Source organism: Takifugu rubripes, chromosome 4, assembly GCF_901000725.2.
Source record: "Takifugu rubripes chromosome 4, fTakRub1.2, whole genome shotgun sequence".
NCBI lineage: Eukaryota > Metazoa > Chordata > Actinopteri > Tetraodontiformes > Tetraodontidae > Takifugu > Takifugu rubripes.
Window position 1 is genome coordinate 1,465,801 of NC_042288.1, and position 15,114 is coordinate 1,480,914.

The following is a 15,114-nucleotide window of genomic DNA, read 5'->3' on the forward strand; positions in this document are numbered from 1 at the left end:
AGAGATAACCAGCATGCAGGAATAGCTGTCAGTTCATGTACAAACCACTCAGGACACGAGACAACCAGAACAAGTGCGGACATGCCTGTTTAAATACGACACAAGTGGGGGGGGGGGGGGCAGTCTCACGTTCTGCCCCGGTTCAGTGGATTTGATGCTTCTGTCCCTGCTGATCCACTTCCACAATCCCTCTGCCCGCTCGCTGTGCATGTGTGTGCATGAGCGGTGGATCGGCTGAGCCGTGACTGGGGGAGGCTGCTGGTCCGTCGGTGACCTGGACCGTGGTGGCGGTCGTCCATTTAACCGCCGCTGAATTTTAAAGGTTCTTTTTTACCACGTGTGCTGGAACCAGCGACTGAAACATCAAAATCAACTGGGCTCTTGTTTCTGCACAGACCTGAGATGTGGCGTTAGCATTGCGCCAGCTCCCAAATGGAGGCCGGGACTTCGAAAAATACTCTTTTATTTTTTACCTGGCAGGTTAAGTGGCCACACATTTTCCCTCACTGAGCAAAGAAACGTCCTTAAAAAGAGACAACATGCAGTTCACACACATGATTTAACCGTGGGATCAAAGACTGAGACGAAACAAACGAGGTACAGAGACACAACAACCAGCTCGTTTCCTTCTTGTTGCGCGTGCGTGCGTGCATGCGTGCGTGCATGTGTGCGTGCATGCAGGAGTTTTTGCCAACTCGGCGATACTTATTTTATTTTAAATCTTAAAGACGCAAGTGGCCGATAAAGAGGCGGATGATGTATCTGCATTTGTCACTGTGCAAAGCGAATGTACAACGTTAGCAGCAGCTAATGCTAACATGAGGTCAGCCCGCTCCACTTGTTGTCTCAGGAGCCACCGTTGCTTCTTCGCTCTGTCTCTTACGCACCGTGAGAAAGTCTTAAGTATCGGTTCCGACCCGGGACGAACATGGGCAGACATGGTCACCACGCTACAAAAAGACACCGTACTGTCACGTTTTGGAACACGGGGAATGGCTGAGCAGCGGAGTACAACAGTGTTTGGACAAATATTCAGGAACAAACATGCAGAACAAAGCCAAGGAGAGGACGTTGGAACACCGACGGCTACATCTACCGTAGCTAACACGCAGCTGGAATATTGCTGCCCCCCCCACCCCCCAACCTGGAGTCCGGGGGTGCATCCCTGTCATCTTCGGTACCCACTCAGGGTTCTGTGCGAGCAGCGTGCGCACGTGTAGGTGCGTGCTCGCGTGTTTGCTGATCTCCTGCTGGCACTTCATAAATATCTCGTCCACATGCATTTTCAACAGGAGGCAGAAATGTCCCGTCCCGCTGACCCCCACTCCTCCAAGGATGAAACGGCGGCCGCGCGCAGAGGACGCCGCTGTCCTCCGGACGTGCGCAGATGAAAGAAGACGCGTGGCAAAACAAAGTCGTGAAAGGGCATAGGGAAACAATGCTTTCTCTACAGGCGCATCCCAGGGCTTCAAAGGCGAGGGCCAGATGAAAGCCTGGATGCAGCGTTGGGCTTGGGAATGTCTGGCTGGCCAAGGATACTAGCAGGACGCTAGCAGGATGCTAGCAGGATACAGCTGTGCTCCGTCTCCATTTCACTGTTTTAATCAGACATTTAACCAATTAGTGCAGCCTTTTTTTTGGAGGTGGGAGTTGAATGTGTCACTTTCTTAACAAAAAAAATGGGAATTTTTCACAGCGCGCCTCCGTCACCGCTCGGAAAGACGCTGCGGATTAGAGGAGACGATGGCATTTAAATGGGACACACTTTGTTCTCTGGGATGGGCAGCTGGGCTAAGGAACCGCAGTCAGTCGGAGAGTCGTCGGAATGAAGCGCTGCGGTGGCGCCCACGGGGACGCGGGCGGCGATGGCGGACATCTCCCCGGTCTGGCTCTCTGCGGTGATTCCTGGTCTCTCCGAAGTCGGGTTCATGTTGCTCTCTGCCATGACCCCCATGCCGATAAAATGCTGAATCAGACACTTCCGGAACTGAAGGGGAGACAACAACAACAACAACAAACTGTCATGCTGGAAACAAGGCTAGCACACTGGGAATAGCACCCCTTCCTCAACATCTTTAGCGACGTTCCGTGCTCCAGAGATGTTTTTCATGCCAGAACATTCGGATACAAAGCGTATGGAAGTCACCAGACGGGCGTCTGTGCTCCTGGTCTGACGCAGGAGCCCGGCTCCTCCCGCCGTCATTGTCATGCTAATGTTGCTAACAGCGTGAAAGCAAGAGTTCCCATTTCTGGACGTGTTTTTATTTAGAATCCGGTACACAATCGGGGCCCATCTATGTGGTCTGGGATACAATTCCGGGCTGATAGAATCACTCGCTTCCACTTAACCTTCAATCTAAAGAAGTGAACAAACCCAGCACCATTTTCAAAGAACGTCCGCGACCTCCCGTTTAACCTCGGCATCCGAGGAGGGCCTGGAACAAAAGGACCAGAAAGGACCAAAACCTTCCTGACCCAAGGCCACATGCATCTTTACATTGTGTGTGATAACCCTAATTACTGCTAGGACCTGTCACTTTTTCTATGTGCTGGAAATATGCTAACGAAGTCACATTTAATAGCAGCCAATGACGCCGTGCTGATGCTTTTGAATTCATCCTTTCGCCTCCTATAGTTGAGACGAGGACTTAATTTGCATCTCTTTGGTGCCGTCAGCGATGATAGCGCCGTCGCTGTGCTCTCCGCTTGTATTATTGAGTCGTGGAATTAAAACACCCTTTCATCCTCCACAGATGGCCCAAGGACGCGGGCATTGAAGGCATGATTAGAGAGGAGAGGGTGTTTAGAGTTCTGTTCACAACCCTTCAGTCAGGGCTGGAGGCACTTTCAGCGAGTAGACAGACTCTAAAGCACATGTGTCAAACTCAGTCCTCGAGGGCCACGATCCTGCCGGGTTTTCTGTCCTACCAGGCTGAAAATGCTTTCAGTGGGATAGAAAACCCGGCAGGATCGTGGCCCTCGAGGACTGAGTTTGACATGGCTGCTCCAAAGGGTCCTCTGTTGTCCACCCTGACACTTTGTCACTTTACCTGCCTTTCCCAGGAATTTTCCCCTGTAAAAAATGGATCCTCTAGACCAGGGGTGGGCAAATCCAGACCTCGAGGGCCGGATTTTCTATCCTACAGGTCAACACTCACCTGGGGTTGGTTCCATTTACCTGGGTGAAAGCGGTTTCTCCCTGGTAGGATGCAAATCCCGGCTTGAATTCAACCCTCGAGGACTGGATTTGACCTCCTCTGATGGGCAAGTCTAATCCATGAAGGCTGGAATCCAGACAGGTTTTGCATCCTACCAGGGAGAAACCGCTTTCACCAAGGTAAATGGAACCAACCCCAGGTGAGTGTTGACCTGTAGGACAGAACGTCTGGCCCGGATCCGGCCCTCGAGGTCTGGATTTGCCCACCCCTCAGGGAATGCTGTGACTGGGGTGTAGAGGTAAGATCTTAAGACCGAGCCCGAGCCCGACCCAACCCGAAATTCGGGTCGGGCTTAAAATGCGTAAAATGTCAATCATTACGTTCGGGTCGGGTCGGGCCGGGCTTCTCTCTCGCTGACTTTTTTTAAATAAATATTTGTTTATAAAAATATACACTAAAACGATGTGTGGATACTAAACTAAGGAATACTTATTATAAATAAATAATTTGGATAAAACAGAGAAGGCGCTGTAAGGTAATTGCTATAATCTTTTACCATTTATTTGATTTGCGTTATTCTATTTAAAGCCTAGTGGGCTGCAGTATTTCTCCGCGTAATTAAGCGAGTGCGCATCAAGATTTCTCTTTCACTCTCTTTGTCTGGCCTCTTATTCTGTGTTCCATTCATTTATCATGATCATTGCGTTTTTTCTGCCCAAAATACTATGGGATAAATTTAAATTTCGGGTTTGCTTCGGGCTCGGGCCTGCAAATCAAGTAAATTGGTCGGGCTTGGGCTGGGTCGGGCTTTAATGCCCGCGGGCCTGGGTCGGGTCGGGCTGGATTTTTTAGGCCCGATCTTACCTCTACTGGGGTGGTCCCAGTCAGAACACAGGATCAACCTTACCATCACACACACACACACTCCATCCACCTTTGCTTGACAGGCACCCACACACACAGTCGGACACGCACACACAGCTATGAGCACATGTTCTTGTGGCTGGACACTGCAGACCCATGAGAGGGAAGCATGGGGGGGGGGGGGGGTCTCGCCACATGAGGTTGTGTGTGCACAGGTCGCCCTGATATTTCCTTCATCGTTCATCTGGAGCCAGGGAGGGATTTTCTTTGACAGTGTTCATGAATGTTTCAGCTCCAGCAGCCAGGAGTTGCTATGGAGGACAATTTAAAGGCTTTGAAAGTTTAAACAAGCCCATGCCCGCCGTCGTATAGCGCACGTCATCTATATTTCAGAGCCGCGCGCTTCACGTCAGCATAGGTGGCGCTTCTGCTCAGAAGGTCTGATGCGTTCCCTTAAATGTGTTTAAAACATGTCAGCGCCGTCGTCCTATTGGCTGAGGAGGGGGCACGTTCCCGGAGGATGACAGGAAATGTAATTCCAACCCAATTATTACAGATATTGTTCGGTATTTCTGCGGATCTGTGAATAATTCAGCGTATGTGTGTCCAAGACTGACAGCTGGACAGTAGAGTAGCGCACCAAAGCTGGCACATGCATCATTTACCGGCATCATGAATGGACAATTTCACTCTCTGGATTTGACGTTGCTTTTATTCCTGCTCCATCCATTATTGACGCCAGGCTAAGGTCCGGCACCAGGAGGACTGAAAAATGGATCCTCCACTACTCTGTTTGCCTCCCCCCCCCTTCAAAAATAAGCGAGATTGTTCTGGTACCTGTTTGTTCATGAAGACGTAGATGATGGGGTTGTAGACGGCCGCTGTTTTGGAAAAGAAGGCCGGGATGGAAGCCAGCCTGGGGTCCAGCTCTATGGTCGGGTGGATGGTGACCAGGATGGCGAAGGTTGCGTACGGCGTCCAGGCCACCATGAACGCCACAATCATGACCACCACCATGCGGGTCACCTGCCTCTCTGGCTTCCTGGCGGTGGCCAGCCGCCCATGTGACACCTGCGAGAGAGGCTGCACTTGACTGGCTGTTTACACATTTGACGTGACTCTAGTTTGTACGACTTTTCATTTTTATTGTAGATCAAAGACCTGAGATGTCGACATTTAGCTTCAGTTTTTGACACAATTGACCCAAATGTGGCGTGCGACAACTCAAACCCACCTTCCGGAGCTTCCGCAGGAGCTTTCCATAGCAGAAAAATATAATTCCGAGAGGCAGAATGAAGCAGGTGCTGAAGAAGGTGATGATGTAGCTGTGACTGGTCATGTTGTTGGAGTACCTGTTGAGGGACAGTCAAACCTTTAACTGCATCGAGGAACGTTACGCCAAATCAACAAGTCAGACGGTCTTTTGGGCCAATTTTCCCTCCGCGAGCTGTCTGGGATGCAATGTTGACCTTCAGAGGAGAGCAAAGAACACCCAGATACCTGAATGTGACCCTGAATGCATCATTTAGTGACCCTGAATGCATCGTTTAGTCTGGTTGTATCACTGATCAACCTGTGACCAGTTGAGAGCCTGTGTGTGTGTGTGTGTGTGTGTGTGTGTGTGTGTGTGTGTGTGTGCGTGTGTGTGTGTGTGTGTGTGTTGGGGGTAGACAGGAACTGAAAATATGTGATGACATTTCCTGGAATCATTTAGAGCCAAATGAAGAAATAAAGAGAAAGCAAAGGTCTCGGGACCTCTTGCTTCCTGTAGCTCAATATTAGTGTGAGAGAAATCTCCAACTTTCTCCTCCTCCCAATGAAGCCTGGAGTTTCCAGAGAGGCGCCATCGTTCCGTCAGCAGGCCGGAGAGTCATTGGCTTAACGAGCCACTTCTCCAGCATTTAAACACTCTCTCCACGTGCTGTCACCGGCCAAACGGGAGCCAGCACTGAAAACTCTGGAGGAACTCTGCCTCCAAAAATAGGAAATGAGCGGCGAGAGTCGGTCCCGTGTTCGCCTGTAGATGCCTGACTGTCCGAGCTCGTCAACCTCGTAAGTAATAATCATTAATTATCATCAGTTCTGTGTTGTGTTGGGTGAGAACTTGAATCTGGGAGCTTCATTTTACTATTATCTTTGAAAGATTGGTGTGGCGCTACGACACACAAAAAGGTTCTTCTAAAGCCAGCGTAGACCAGTCGTAATAGCAGTACTAGATCAAGCTAACGGCTCGTTTCTTTTAGCTCCATGGTTATTTTACAAGAAATGCTGCCTCCACTCGCCTGTTCGGCCCTTTCAACGGCTCCCTGGGTTGTAATCTGTGCGCTGGGCTCGAGGTACGATGGGAGACGCTCCTTCAAAACCTTGAATGCCCGTTTTTTTTTTTGTAGTGTGTTGTCCACCCAAAGAAAAGTGTGTCTTGGGGGGGGAAACTGCGCACATAAATAAGGCCTTTAAAATGCATTAGACCTTGGACACCTGTGCTGTTTGCTGTCCCACTGTTGAATAAATGTTTCCAGACAGGAGGCGTACAGCGTGCAGCCAGAGGTGGACGGGGTCGTCTGTGCGGGGGGGGGACTCCATAAGGGGCGTCCTAATTGTTTTATCTGAACCATTCACTTCCCCGGTGCTCGCACTTGAGCGCACGTTTCCCTCCGGGCCTCGCTGGGAAGACTTCACACCTTTGATCGAGGAGGCTCGATAGCATTAGCCAGATTGCTCCCTGTGGCCAAGGTCGGAGGCATTTCTGGTCCACAAGACAAATTCACAGTTTGATCAACTTAAGCCGTGGGAAGATTCAATTATAGATGAAATCCACCCATTTAGCTTCACTATAACTGACACAATTATTTCATTTCTCACCCAAAAGAATAAGTGAAATTAAGTGGATTAGCATGATGCTAAATACAAATATAGGCTGGGGGAGTTTAGTTCAGCTCCTGTTTATTTTCTACTGACACAACGTGGCTTGCGTGCTCACACACACACACACACACACACACACACACGCACGTATTTGTTGACTTCAGAAACACACCGCTACCCTGTTACGGCTGTTACACTCGCTACAAAACCAGAGAAATGCCTTTGCTTTCGCAAGGCTCCAGAGAGAAGAAGGTTTGATCCAAGATCTTTTCATACTTTCCCACTTGATGAGGAACTCAGAACTCCTGGAAGGTCCCTTGAGGCCAGCCCGCAGCATCCATCTGGACGTGGTCAGCGGGCGGCCCGTCCGCTCATTATCACCCATTTACCTGCATTTAGGCTGAGATCTGCACGTCCTCGGACGGCCGTTCCTCAGAACCTGCTGGACTTTATTGACACCAGTCCACTTTTCTACTCTCAATCCACAAATCTCTCTGTCCTTGCGGAGGACGTCATAGCCTTTATGGATGGGCTCTCCTCTCGAAAGGTCCAGCAGGCAGCTTAAAAGCCGTAGAACTCCTGTTGTGGGTCTACAGCAGCTACGTACGTAACTCTGAATACACAAATACTGAGATGGAACTATATTCTCAGCCTCTTTCCATAACTAGCACACAAAGTTCTTTGCCACTGTCGAAAAGCACATTTCATTTCTAATGAAATGGAATGAATAATGCAGTAAGAAGAACTCTGGATCGCTGCTCACCAGTCGGGCTCACAGGTGGTTCCGATCTTGCTCACAGTGTATCTGTTCCAGCCCAGCACTGGAGGGAAGGTCCAAACGAAGGAGAAGGTCCAGACGAAGAGCAGCCCGATCGCCGCGTGCTTTGCCTGCAGCCTCATGTTGCCCAGAGGTCGACAGATCACGAAGAATCTCTCAAAGGAGAGAACAGCCAGAGACCACATGGCCACGATCCCTGGGACAGAGAGAGCATCGGCGTTAGAACGGTAGCGACGCTTTAAATAACCCTCTAGATGCACTGAAGAGGGGTTTAAACTACTGAACTGGTTCAACGATCCAAAGTGGGGGACCTGATCCTCCACCTGAACAAAAGCCACCTTCAACGATGGCGCTAAGTTATTCTGATAAGGTCCGTTACTGCTCGGTGCTCGGGTAAGGCCAACTAGCAGGTTCACTTCTTTCATAACACTTGGGTTTCTGTAGCGTAAGAAAAGGAAATAATAGAAAAACACACCTGATTGGTCCAACTAATCGCTTTTCCACACAAAACCAGTTCCAGTTTATTGATTATGCATCAGCGCGGCTTCCTCTGGAACCATGTCGTTACTTTATTAACCTTTATTTAAGGACGACCAGTCGTTGAGGGCGTCCCCTGATTTCAAATGATGAGATATCGATGCAAAACTCTCTGGCAGTGTTGGTTTTCTTGTGGCGGCGGTTTAAATCCTCAGTTTCTTCTGACGATGGAAGCAGCAAACAGGTTCGCCTTTTTCTTCTCTGTGAGATTTGCTCTTTTATTTATTTATCATATTTATGTGATCATTTGTTATAAAGGCAGATGTTTCGACAGGAAAAAGTGCACTTTTGAGATAAGAGGATGCACCCTGTTTAACTTAAAGGGGGTATATTATGCAAAAAGGCTAACTAATTCAACGGTATGTTAAGCTAGCTGGGCCGAGGAAGCCTCGGTTTGGTTGCAGGGTGTGGGGAGTTCTCCCTAATGTTTCCCTCTTCCCCCCCTCCTGCTTCCCCAACTCCCATCGCCCCCTCCACACACCTGCCACTCATCTCCAGACAACTCATCCACACCTGCCTCAGGTCCGTTTTCACCAATCGTTGTTTATGCCTCAGCGGCAACAGCTCGGCTCGATAGCTCGTGGTTTGCTAGTTCCTTTCTTCCCTCCGTCTGTAGCATTCCACCTGATCCTGCCCATCTGCCCCAGCCTGCCAGGGGCCCCACATGAGCTAGCCTGCCAGGGGCCCTGTTTGTCCATTTAAAAAATGGTTCAAGCCCAGGTCCAGCTAAGAAGCAGAGGGTTGTCGGTTCAAGCCCCAGTGCAGGCAAAACATTGAAGGTGTTCTGGTAGTAGGGGAAGGTGGCAGGACACTTTCAGAGCACTGCCGAGGTACCCATGAGCAAGGTTCCGAACCCACGAATGCTCACACGGGGCCCTGTGATGATCTGGTGACTCCACCAGGGGTGGATGTGCCTTCACCCATTTGTGCCCCCTCCCCATGACCCCATGAGACTAAACATTGACATTAAATAAAAAAACTAAAGTAAACTTCACTGGCCCGAAAGAAGAGTTCAGAAGATCAACTATGGTTCTCTAAATATATATCAGAGCATCACATCACATTTAGTGACACAGAACATTTAGGAAAGTAAACATGAGAGCAGTTCTGAAACCTTTGAAACACCTCAACAGCCTGAAAAAGAACCAGTATGTCTGGATGAATGTGCAACGACGGTGCCTCAACAGTCAATGAAGACGTCATGTTGAAAGGTCCAACCACGCGCTAGATCTCCCCCCAGTTTCTGACAGATGCTGATATCGCTGCTTCTTTATGATCAGAAGCAACAGAAACATTTTTATTTTTTAATCTTTACATATGAAGACACTTGCTAGCGGGCTGGAGGCTACTCTAGTTTCAGGGAACAGTCTTTTTCAGGATATAGTGATGAAGGATCAGTGAAGGTGAGGACAGTTTATCTCAGAAGAACTTCTAAGATACAACACATGATTGCAATTGATTATTCTGATCAATAGACTCGAAGGTCACTTGTTTTCCAATCACGATGAGATTAAGCGCAAAGATCGTCTGTGGATGGTGCAAAGATCGTCTGTGGATGGTGCAAAGATCGTCTGTGGGAGGCGCAAAGATCGTCTGTGGATGGTGCAAAGATCGTCTGTGGGGGGTGCAAAGATCGTCTGTGGGAGGCGCAAAGATCATCTGTGGATGGTGCAAAGATCGTCTGTGGATGGTGCAAAGATCGTCTGTGGATGGTGCAAAGATCGTCTGTGGATGGTGCAAAGATCGTCTGTGGGGGGTGCAAAGATCGTCTGTGGGAGGCGCAAAGATCATCTGTGGATGGTGCAAAGATCATCTGTGGATGGTGCAAAGATCGTCTGTGGGGGGTGCAAAGATCGTCTGTGGGAGGCGCAAAGATCGTCTGTGGATGGTACAACGATCATCAGTGGAAGGTGCAAAGATCCCCCACAGAGGGTGATCCCCTACAGACGGTGGGGGGGTGCAAATATTATCTGTGGGGGGTGCATGTTTGTCTAGCTGTTCCTATGAACAGTGAAAAATAAGGAAGGAATCAGGAGAAAAGTGCCTGACTTTAAGCGTAGAACTTTATGCCATTTTAAGAATAGAAAAAAAGCAAGAAAGGGCAGAAAAAATATAATTGATATTTTATTTATTTATTATTTCTTTAATTCGCTTGTTGAAAGTCATACTCGCGTAGTTTTCTTTAATATGTGACAGGTGGGTTTGTTCAGTCAACAGAAAATAGGATAAATTGTATTGTGAAGTTTAAAAAAATCAGTTATGGATGATAATGATTTAAGTCACTTAAAACAAGAATTGACTTCTTCCCAGAGAATTCCGTTTAACTAAAACAGGAGTGTGTCCAGTTTGCACTGGTTCCCACTGTTTCACGCGCCTACAAATAGGAATTCAAAACAAACAAACAAACAAAAAAACAAAAAAGTTAACCAATTGAAACCTTTCCTCGTTGATGAAGAAGACAAAAAACTGTCACCGAATTCAATAAGGAATCTTTTTTTTTAATTCATGTACCAACTTTAATTCATGTATCTTGTTTAACTTGGGCTTTTAGTCTCCTAGTTAACACGGTTTCTTGATGACCACATTTGTTAATAGTTAGTAAGTTAGTCATTAGCTTAAGTTAAGTTAGTCATTTGCTTTGGTTGGAACAAACGGAGGTTTGAGCGCAGAGGAACTCTGCGGCCACAAAAAGCTCCAACACTGACACCTACAGTTAGGAAAGGCAGCTGGCGCCGGGGCCACACGGTACCGACCGAGGGGACTCACCGAAGTAAGTGACCGCGAAGCCCTCCAGGACGCACGCCCACCTCCCCAGGAAGAAATAACCTCTGGCGTTTGTCAGGAAACTTATTAGTCCGCCGGTGAGGGACACCAGGAAGTCAGCGATGGCCAGGTTGACGATGATGTAGTTGAGGGGCTGCCGGAGTTGCTTGAACTTAAAAGTGATGAACATGACCAGAAAGTTCTCGCACAGAGAGAGTGAAGTCACCACAAACATGAGGACGGCCAGGATGGTGAAGTTCCACTGCGCGATGTTGTTGATGGGTCCGGTGAACGGATCATTGGTGGGGGCGAGTTCCGCGGCCACCGTGTAGGACACGCCGTTGACGGACAAACTTAAAGACTCCATTTTCCGCCACCGAGGTGAAGGTTCTGCTTCTTTTTTGCTAGTGTTTGAGCCTGTTGACCCGGTTTCGGACGTGTCCGCAGCCCTCTCTCACGCTGCCAACTTCATGGAGCCAAACGAGGCGCTGCGCTGCGCTGGGGAGCGTCCCGCGCGTCCTGGGACTGTGCGCGCTGGAGTGGTGGCGGAGCGCCTCTCATTGTTCAAACCGCGGCACAAATGTGGACTTGAGCTTCTTTGGAAAGCACGACGGAGCGACGCGACGCGACGGCGGGGGCGCGCACAGAGACAGCTGATGTCTTGGAGAGCAGCGAGCGCGTGAGTAAGCGCTCAGTGGCATCTTGGGATCCCTTTTATAGGCGGCTCCAGCATCCCTGCCTCCAGCAGGGCGTCCTCTTCCTGCAGCTCTAATGACTTTGCCTTTTTTCCGTTCAGCAATTACTCATTTGACACCCAGCTGGACATTTTCTTATAAATCATAAAATCTCTGCCTGATGTGTCATAACCGTGTGTCATACCTTTAAGATGACGCAGGTAATTGGATCCTCTTGTTGGAATTTGGTGGCATTTAATAGCTCATGATTATCAAACCGATAATTGTCATCAAAAACACCTAATTGACTTCTGCCAGTTTTGCCGTTGTGGTCAAGTCGCGCAATGGGGGGGGATTTAGTAAATTAGAGGTTAAAAAGGTAAGATTTCAGTGGCAATCAGTGTTATTGTAAGCATACAACATTTAGAAGGATTACGAGTACACTTCATTTAGTTGTTTTTTTCGAATAAAAACTAGAAAATGAACTCCGAGTCATGGATCATCAATACATATGTGCAGATTTGGACTATTTGTCTTCACAATTTTTAGGAGCTTTTGAAAAAAGATTCTTTTAAGTTAACGATCATTTCCCTATTATTTGTCCCGTTTTTAACAACTTATTCATTTCACAAGATTTTTTAATAATGAAGAAAGAAACAAAAAAATGAAATCCTGTTGGGATCGAAAGGTCCTGACATCATTTAAACAACCTCTGATTGTAAAAGAAAGACAAAAAAGAGCCACAGGTGACTGGAAAACCCTCAGCTGGAGGAACTGAGGAGTGGACGTATCTTTAATCATCATCTCCTGTGATGATGGCTGATGATGGCACAAGTGATGGAGACATGAACTTTCAACTGGCAAACGTGCGCGTCCTGTCAGGCTGTAGCTGCATCCTGAAGGTCAGGGCTGCATTTTCAGGGAACTTTTTAATGATCCCGCGTCTCCATCTCTGCCTGCTGTTTGATCCCGTTCCGTCTTGTGGAAGCCAGCTTGTCACACCTCAGTGACCATCACCAAAATGAGGATTTATCGCCTCCCCAGTCTCTCCAGACCTGCGTGTGACTACTTTTGTTCGGCTCTTCTTTCACTGTACCGTTGCCAGGATCAACATTGTCTTATGCTCAGAAATACATGAAAGTGCTTTGAACCAGAAAAGACTTTTCATTTCCTTTAAATGTGACATCATTGATCTGTGTATTCAGACATCAGATAAACCCAAATACACTATTTAAAATATGTAGCAACCTTGCAGGCACTAGACTCTGATCCTATCACAGGTTGTGTGTTTACGAGGCTTCCGCAGGGGCCAGTGACCTGCGGAATTGGCTGGTCGACCCATTTCACTAAAGATTCCAGAGTGAATGAGGGTTGATGCCCACGGGGACAATCATGTAAGTTTTTAGCAGCTGAAATGAGCCAGTCAGTGGTTGTTCTGTTACAGTAAAGAGGTGATTACCCCAAATACTGCTCTAAAACAGTCCCTGCAACCGTATTAAGCATGAAAGTTTTACAGCGGGGCCTCTACTTACGAACGTCTCTACATGCGAAATTTTCAGGTTACGAAGCGTCTCAACGGGAAAATATTTCCTCTTGTTACGAAAGAAATTTCAGGATACGAAAGGCAAAAATACGCTACCGCTGCTACTCGCAGCTCGCGGAGTTTAGCGAACACAAACGTGCTTGTAGCTGCTCTACCATTGGCTATCGCCTAGCATCTTCCTGTCATCCCATTGGCTAGGAGGGACGTCAATATGTACAAGTTTGTGTGTATCCCAGCGTCGTCTTCGTTTAACTTTTATTTATTGTGGGTGTTCGTATGTTTGTCCATTAGATGGCGGTGTTACCACAAGTGTTAACGTTCGTTGCTAGTAATGACGGCTAATGTAAGATTAGCCTGTAATAAAGTTCATTTTGTTCCTTGCACTGAATTCCTACATTTATTGTGCGGTAATCTAATTGTAACATGTATCTGTTACATGTTTTGATGCATTTTTATGATTTATTAAAAAAATTATGTCCGAATTTTTGGGGGCTTGGAACGGATTAGGGCATTTACATGGAAAACGCGTCTCTACTTACATAATTTTCAGGTTACGAAACAACTTCTGGAATGAATTAATTTCGTAAGTAGAGGTCCCACTGTATGTCGTATTCACTATATATAGATTTATTTGGGAATACATAGGTTCTCAGCAACATATTAAATATCACTAGAATGCAACTCTGGTAAGAAACGGTTACTCTAGTTTAGGGGGTCATAGGTCACCCATAAGATCACACCAGAAACTTCAACTGGATCAAAATTCTGCTTCCTGCATCATTACCAGAACCTCCTCCAGTGGCCACGTCGTTCCTGTCCTGCAGCAACTCCGCTGGCTTCCATCAGAAACTGGATCATTTTGAAGATTCTCACTTTCGAACCCATCAACGACCTACAGTCGCTCCTCGCCATCTTATTGAGCTTCCTTCATGTCACAGCTCCTACCGTTCTCTGAGGTCCCCCGTTCCACCCAACTCACCCTCCAACTTGTTTGATTGGTGGTCAAGACTGGAACCTTCAGTCCCCCCAAACCTCTGGAATTCTTCACATAATTTCCCCTCTCTTGCCACATTTAAACGCCTCAAAACTCACTTTTTCTGTTCAGTTTATAACACATATTTGGCACATTTTAATATGGGACTCTATCTGTATTATCAGACGTGACCCACTGTCATGTCTGTCTAGTGGGAGGAAGTTCCAGCAGGAAGCTGGTCCCCATGGTGCTGAGGTGGGCGAGGGGTGCGATGAGGTGGATGGAGGATCTGAGGTAGTGAGTCCAGGTGGTACTATAGAGATCGGACAGATAGGAAGGGCCGTCTTACTCCCTTTTGCTGTCCCAAGCATTTTCCACCACCACGTTAGCCCCACTGACGTTGCTGGTGAAGTTTGTGTGTTCTGCTGCGAGGCGGTCGTTGTCCATGAAGAGCTGCATGAGCCCGCTGGTCTGTAGAGACGTAGCATCTACAGACGTGTGGATGATATGTGGAGACGTGTGGATGCTTCTGTCCATCTGAATGGTGTTTTGGCTGGTGGCGGTGATGTTAGCAGTGATGTAATCTGGAACCCTGCTTTGGAGGGCTGAAAAGCTGTCTTTGGTCCATTGCTTCACCTTTCGAAGCACGTTTTAACTCTTATTATAGAGATGTATGCTGGAATGACTTGGATAGTGAGGTGGTCAGTACAGCAAAGCCATCGATAAGCAGTATTTACTAACCCTACTTCACGTACGCGCTTCCACTCAAGATCTTGTAGCTACACCTTTGATTTGGTTGAGTGAAAAAACTGTTCTGCCCGTAGGAGTCTGTGTTGACAGGCTGTCCAGTGACTAACTCAGAACTTGACAGAAAGGCACGCCGCTGATTTTCCAGGTGGATTGCAGGATCGTTGTCACCTCAACAACCCCTTCACAGTTCCGAAATGACCCACATCGAC

At 47.8% G+C, this 15,114-nt stretch overlaps 1 protein-coding gene across 1 annotated transcript in view; it reads right to left on the bottom strand.

Annotated features, from left to right (window-relative positions):
* Nucleotides 1–11,894, bottom strand: part of valopa (vertebrate ancient long opsin a) — a 12,010-nt gene extending 116 nt beyond the window's left edge. Inside the window, exons 1-5 of the mRNA XM_003963622.2 lie at nt 10,969–11,894; nt 7,651–7,861; nt 5,257–5,374; nt 4,860–5,093; nt 1–1,987 (exon numbers count right to left, since the gene is read on the bottom strand). The exon at nt 1–1,987 is cut by the window's left edge and continues 116 nt beyond it. Of these exons, the coding sequence (XP_003963671.2) occupies nt 1,751–1,987; nt 4,860–5,093; nt 5,257–5,374; nt 7,651–7,861; nt 10,969–11,332 (1,164 nt within the window). The 5' untranslated portion in view covers nt 11,333–11,894 and the 3' untranslated portion in view covers nt 1–1,750. The remainder of the gene's footprint in view (nt 1,988–4,859; nt 5,094–5,256; nt 5,375–7,650; nt 7,862–10,968) is intronic.
* Between the last annotated feature and the right edge of the window lie 3,220 nt (nt 11,895–15,114).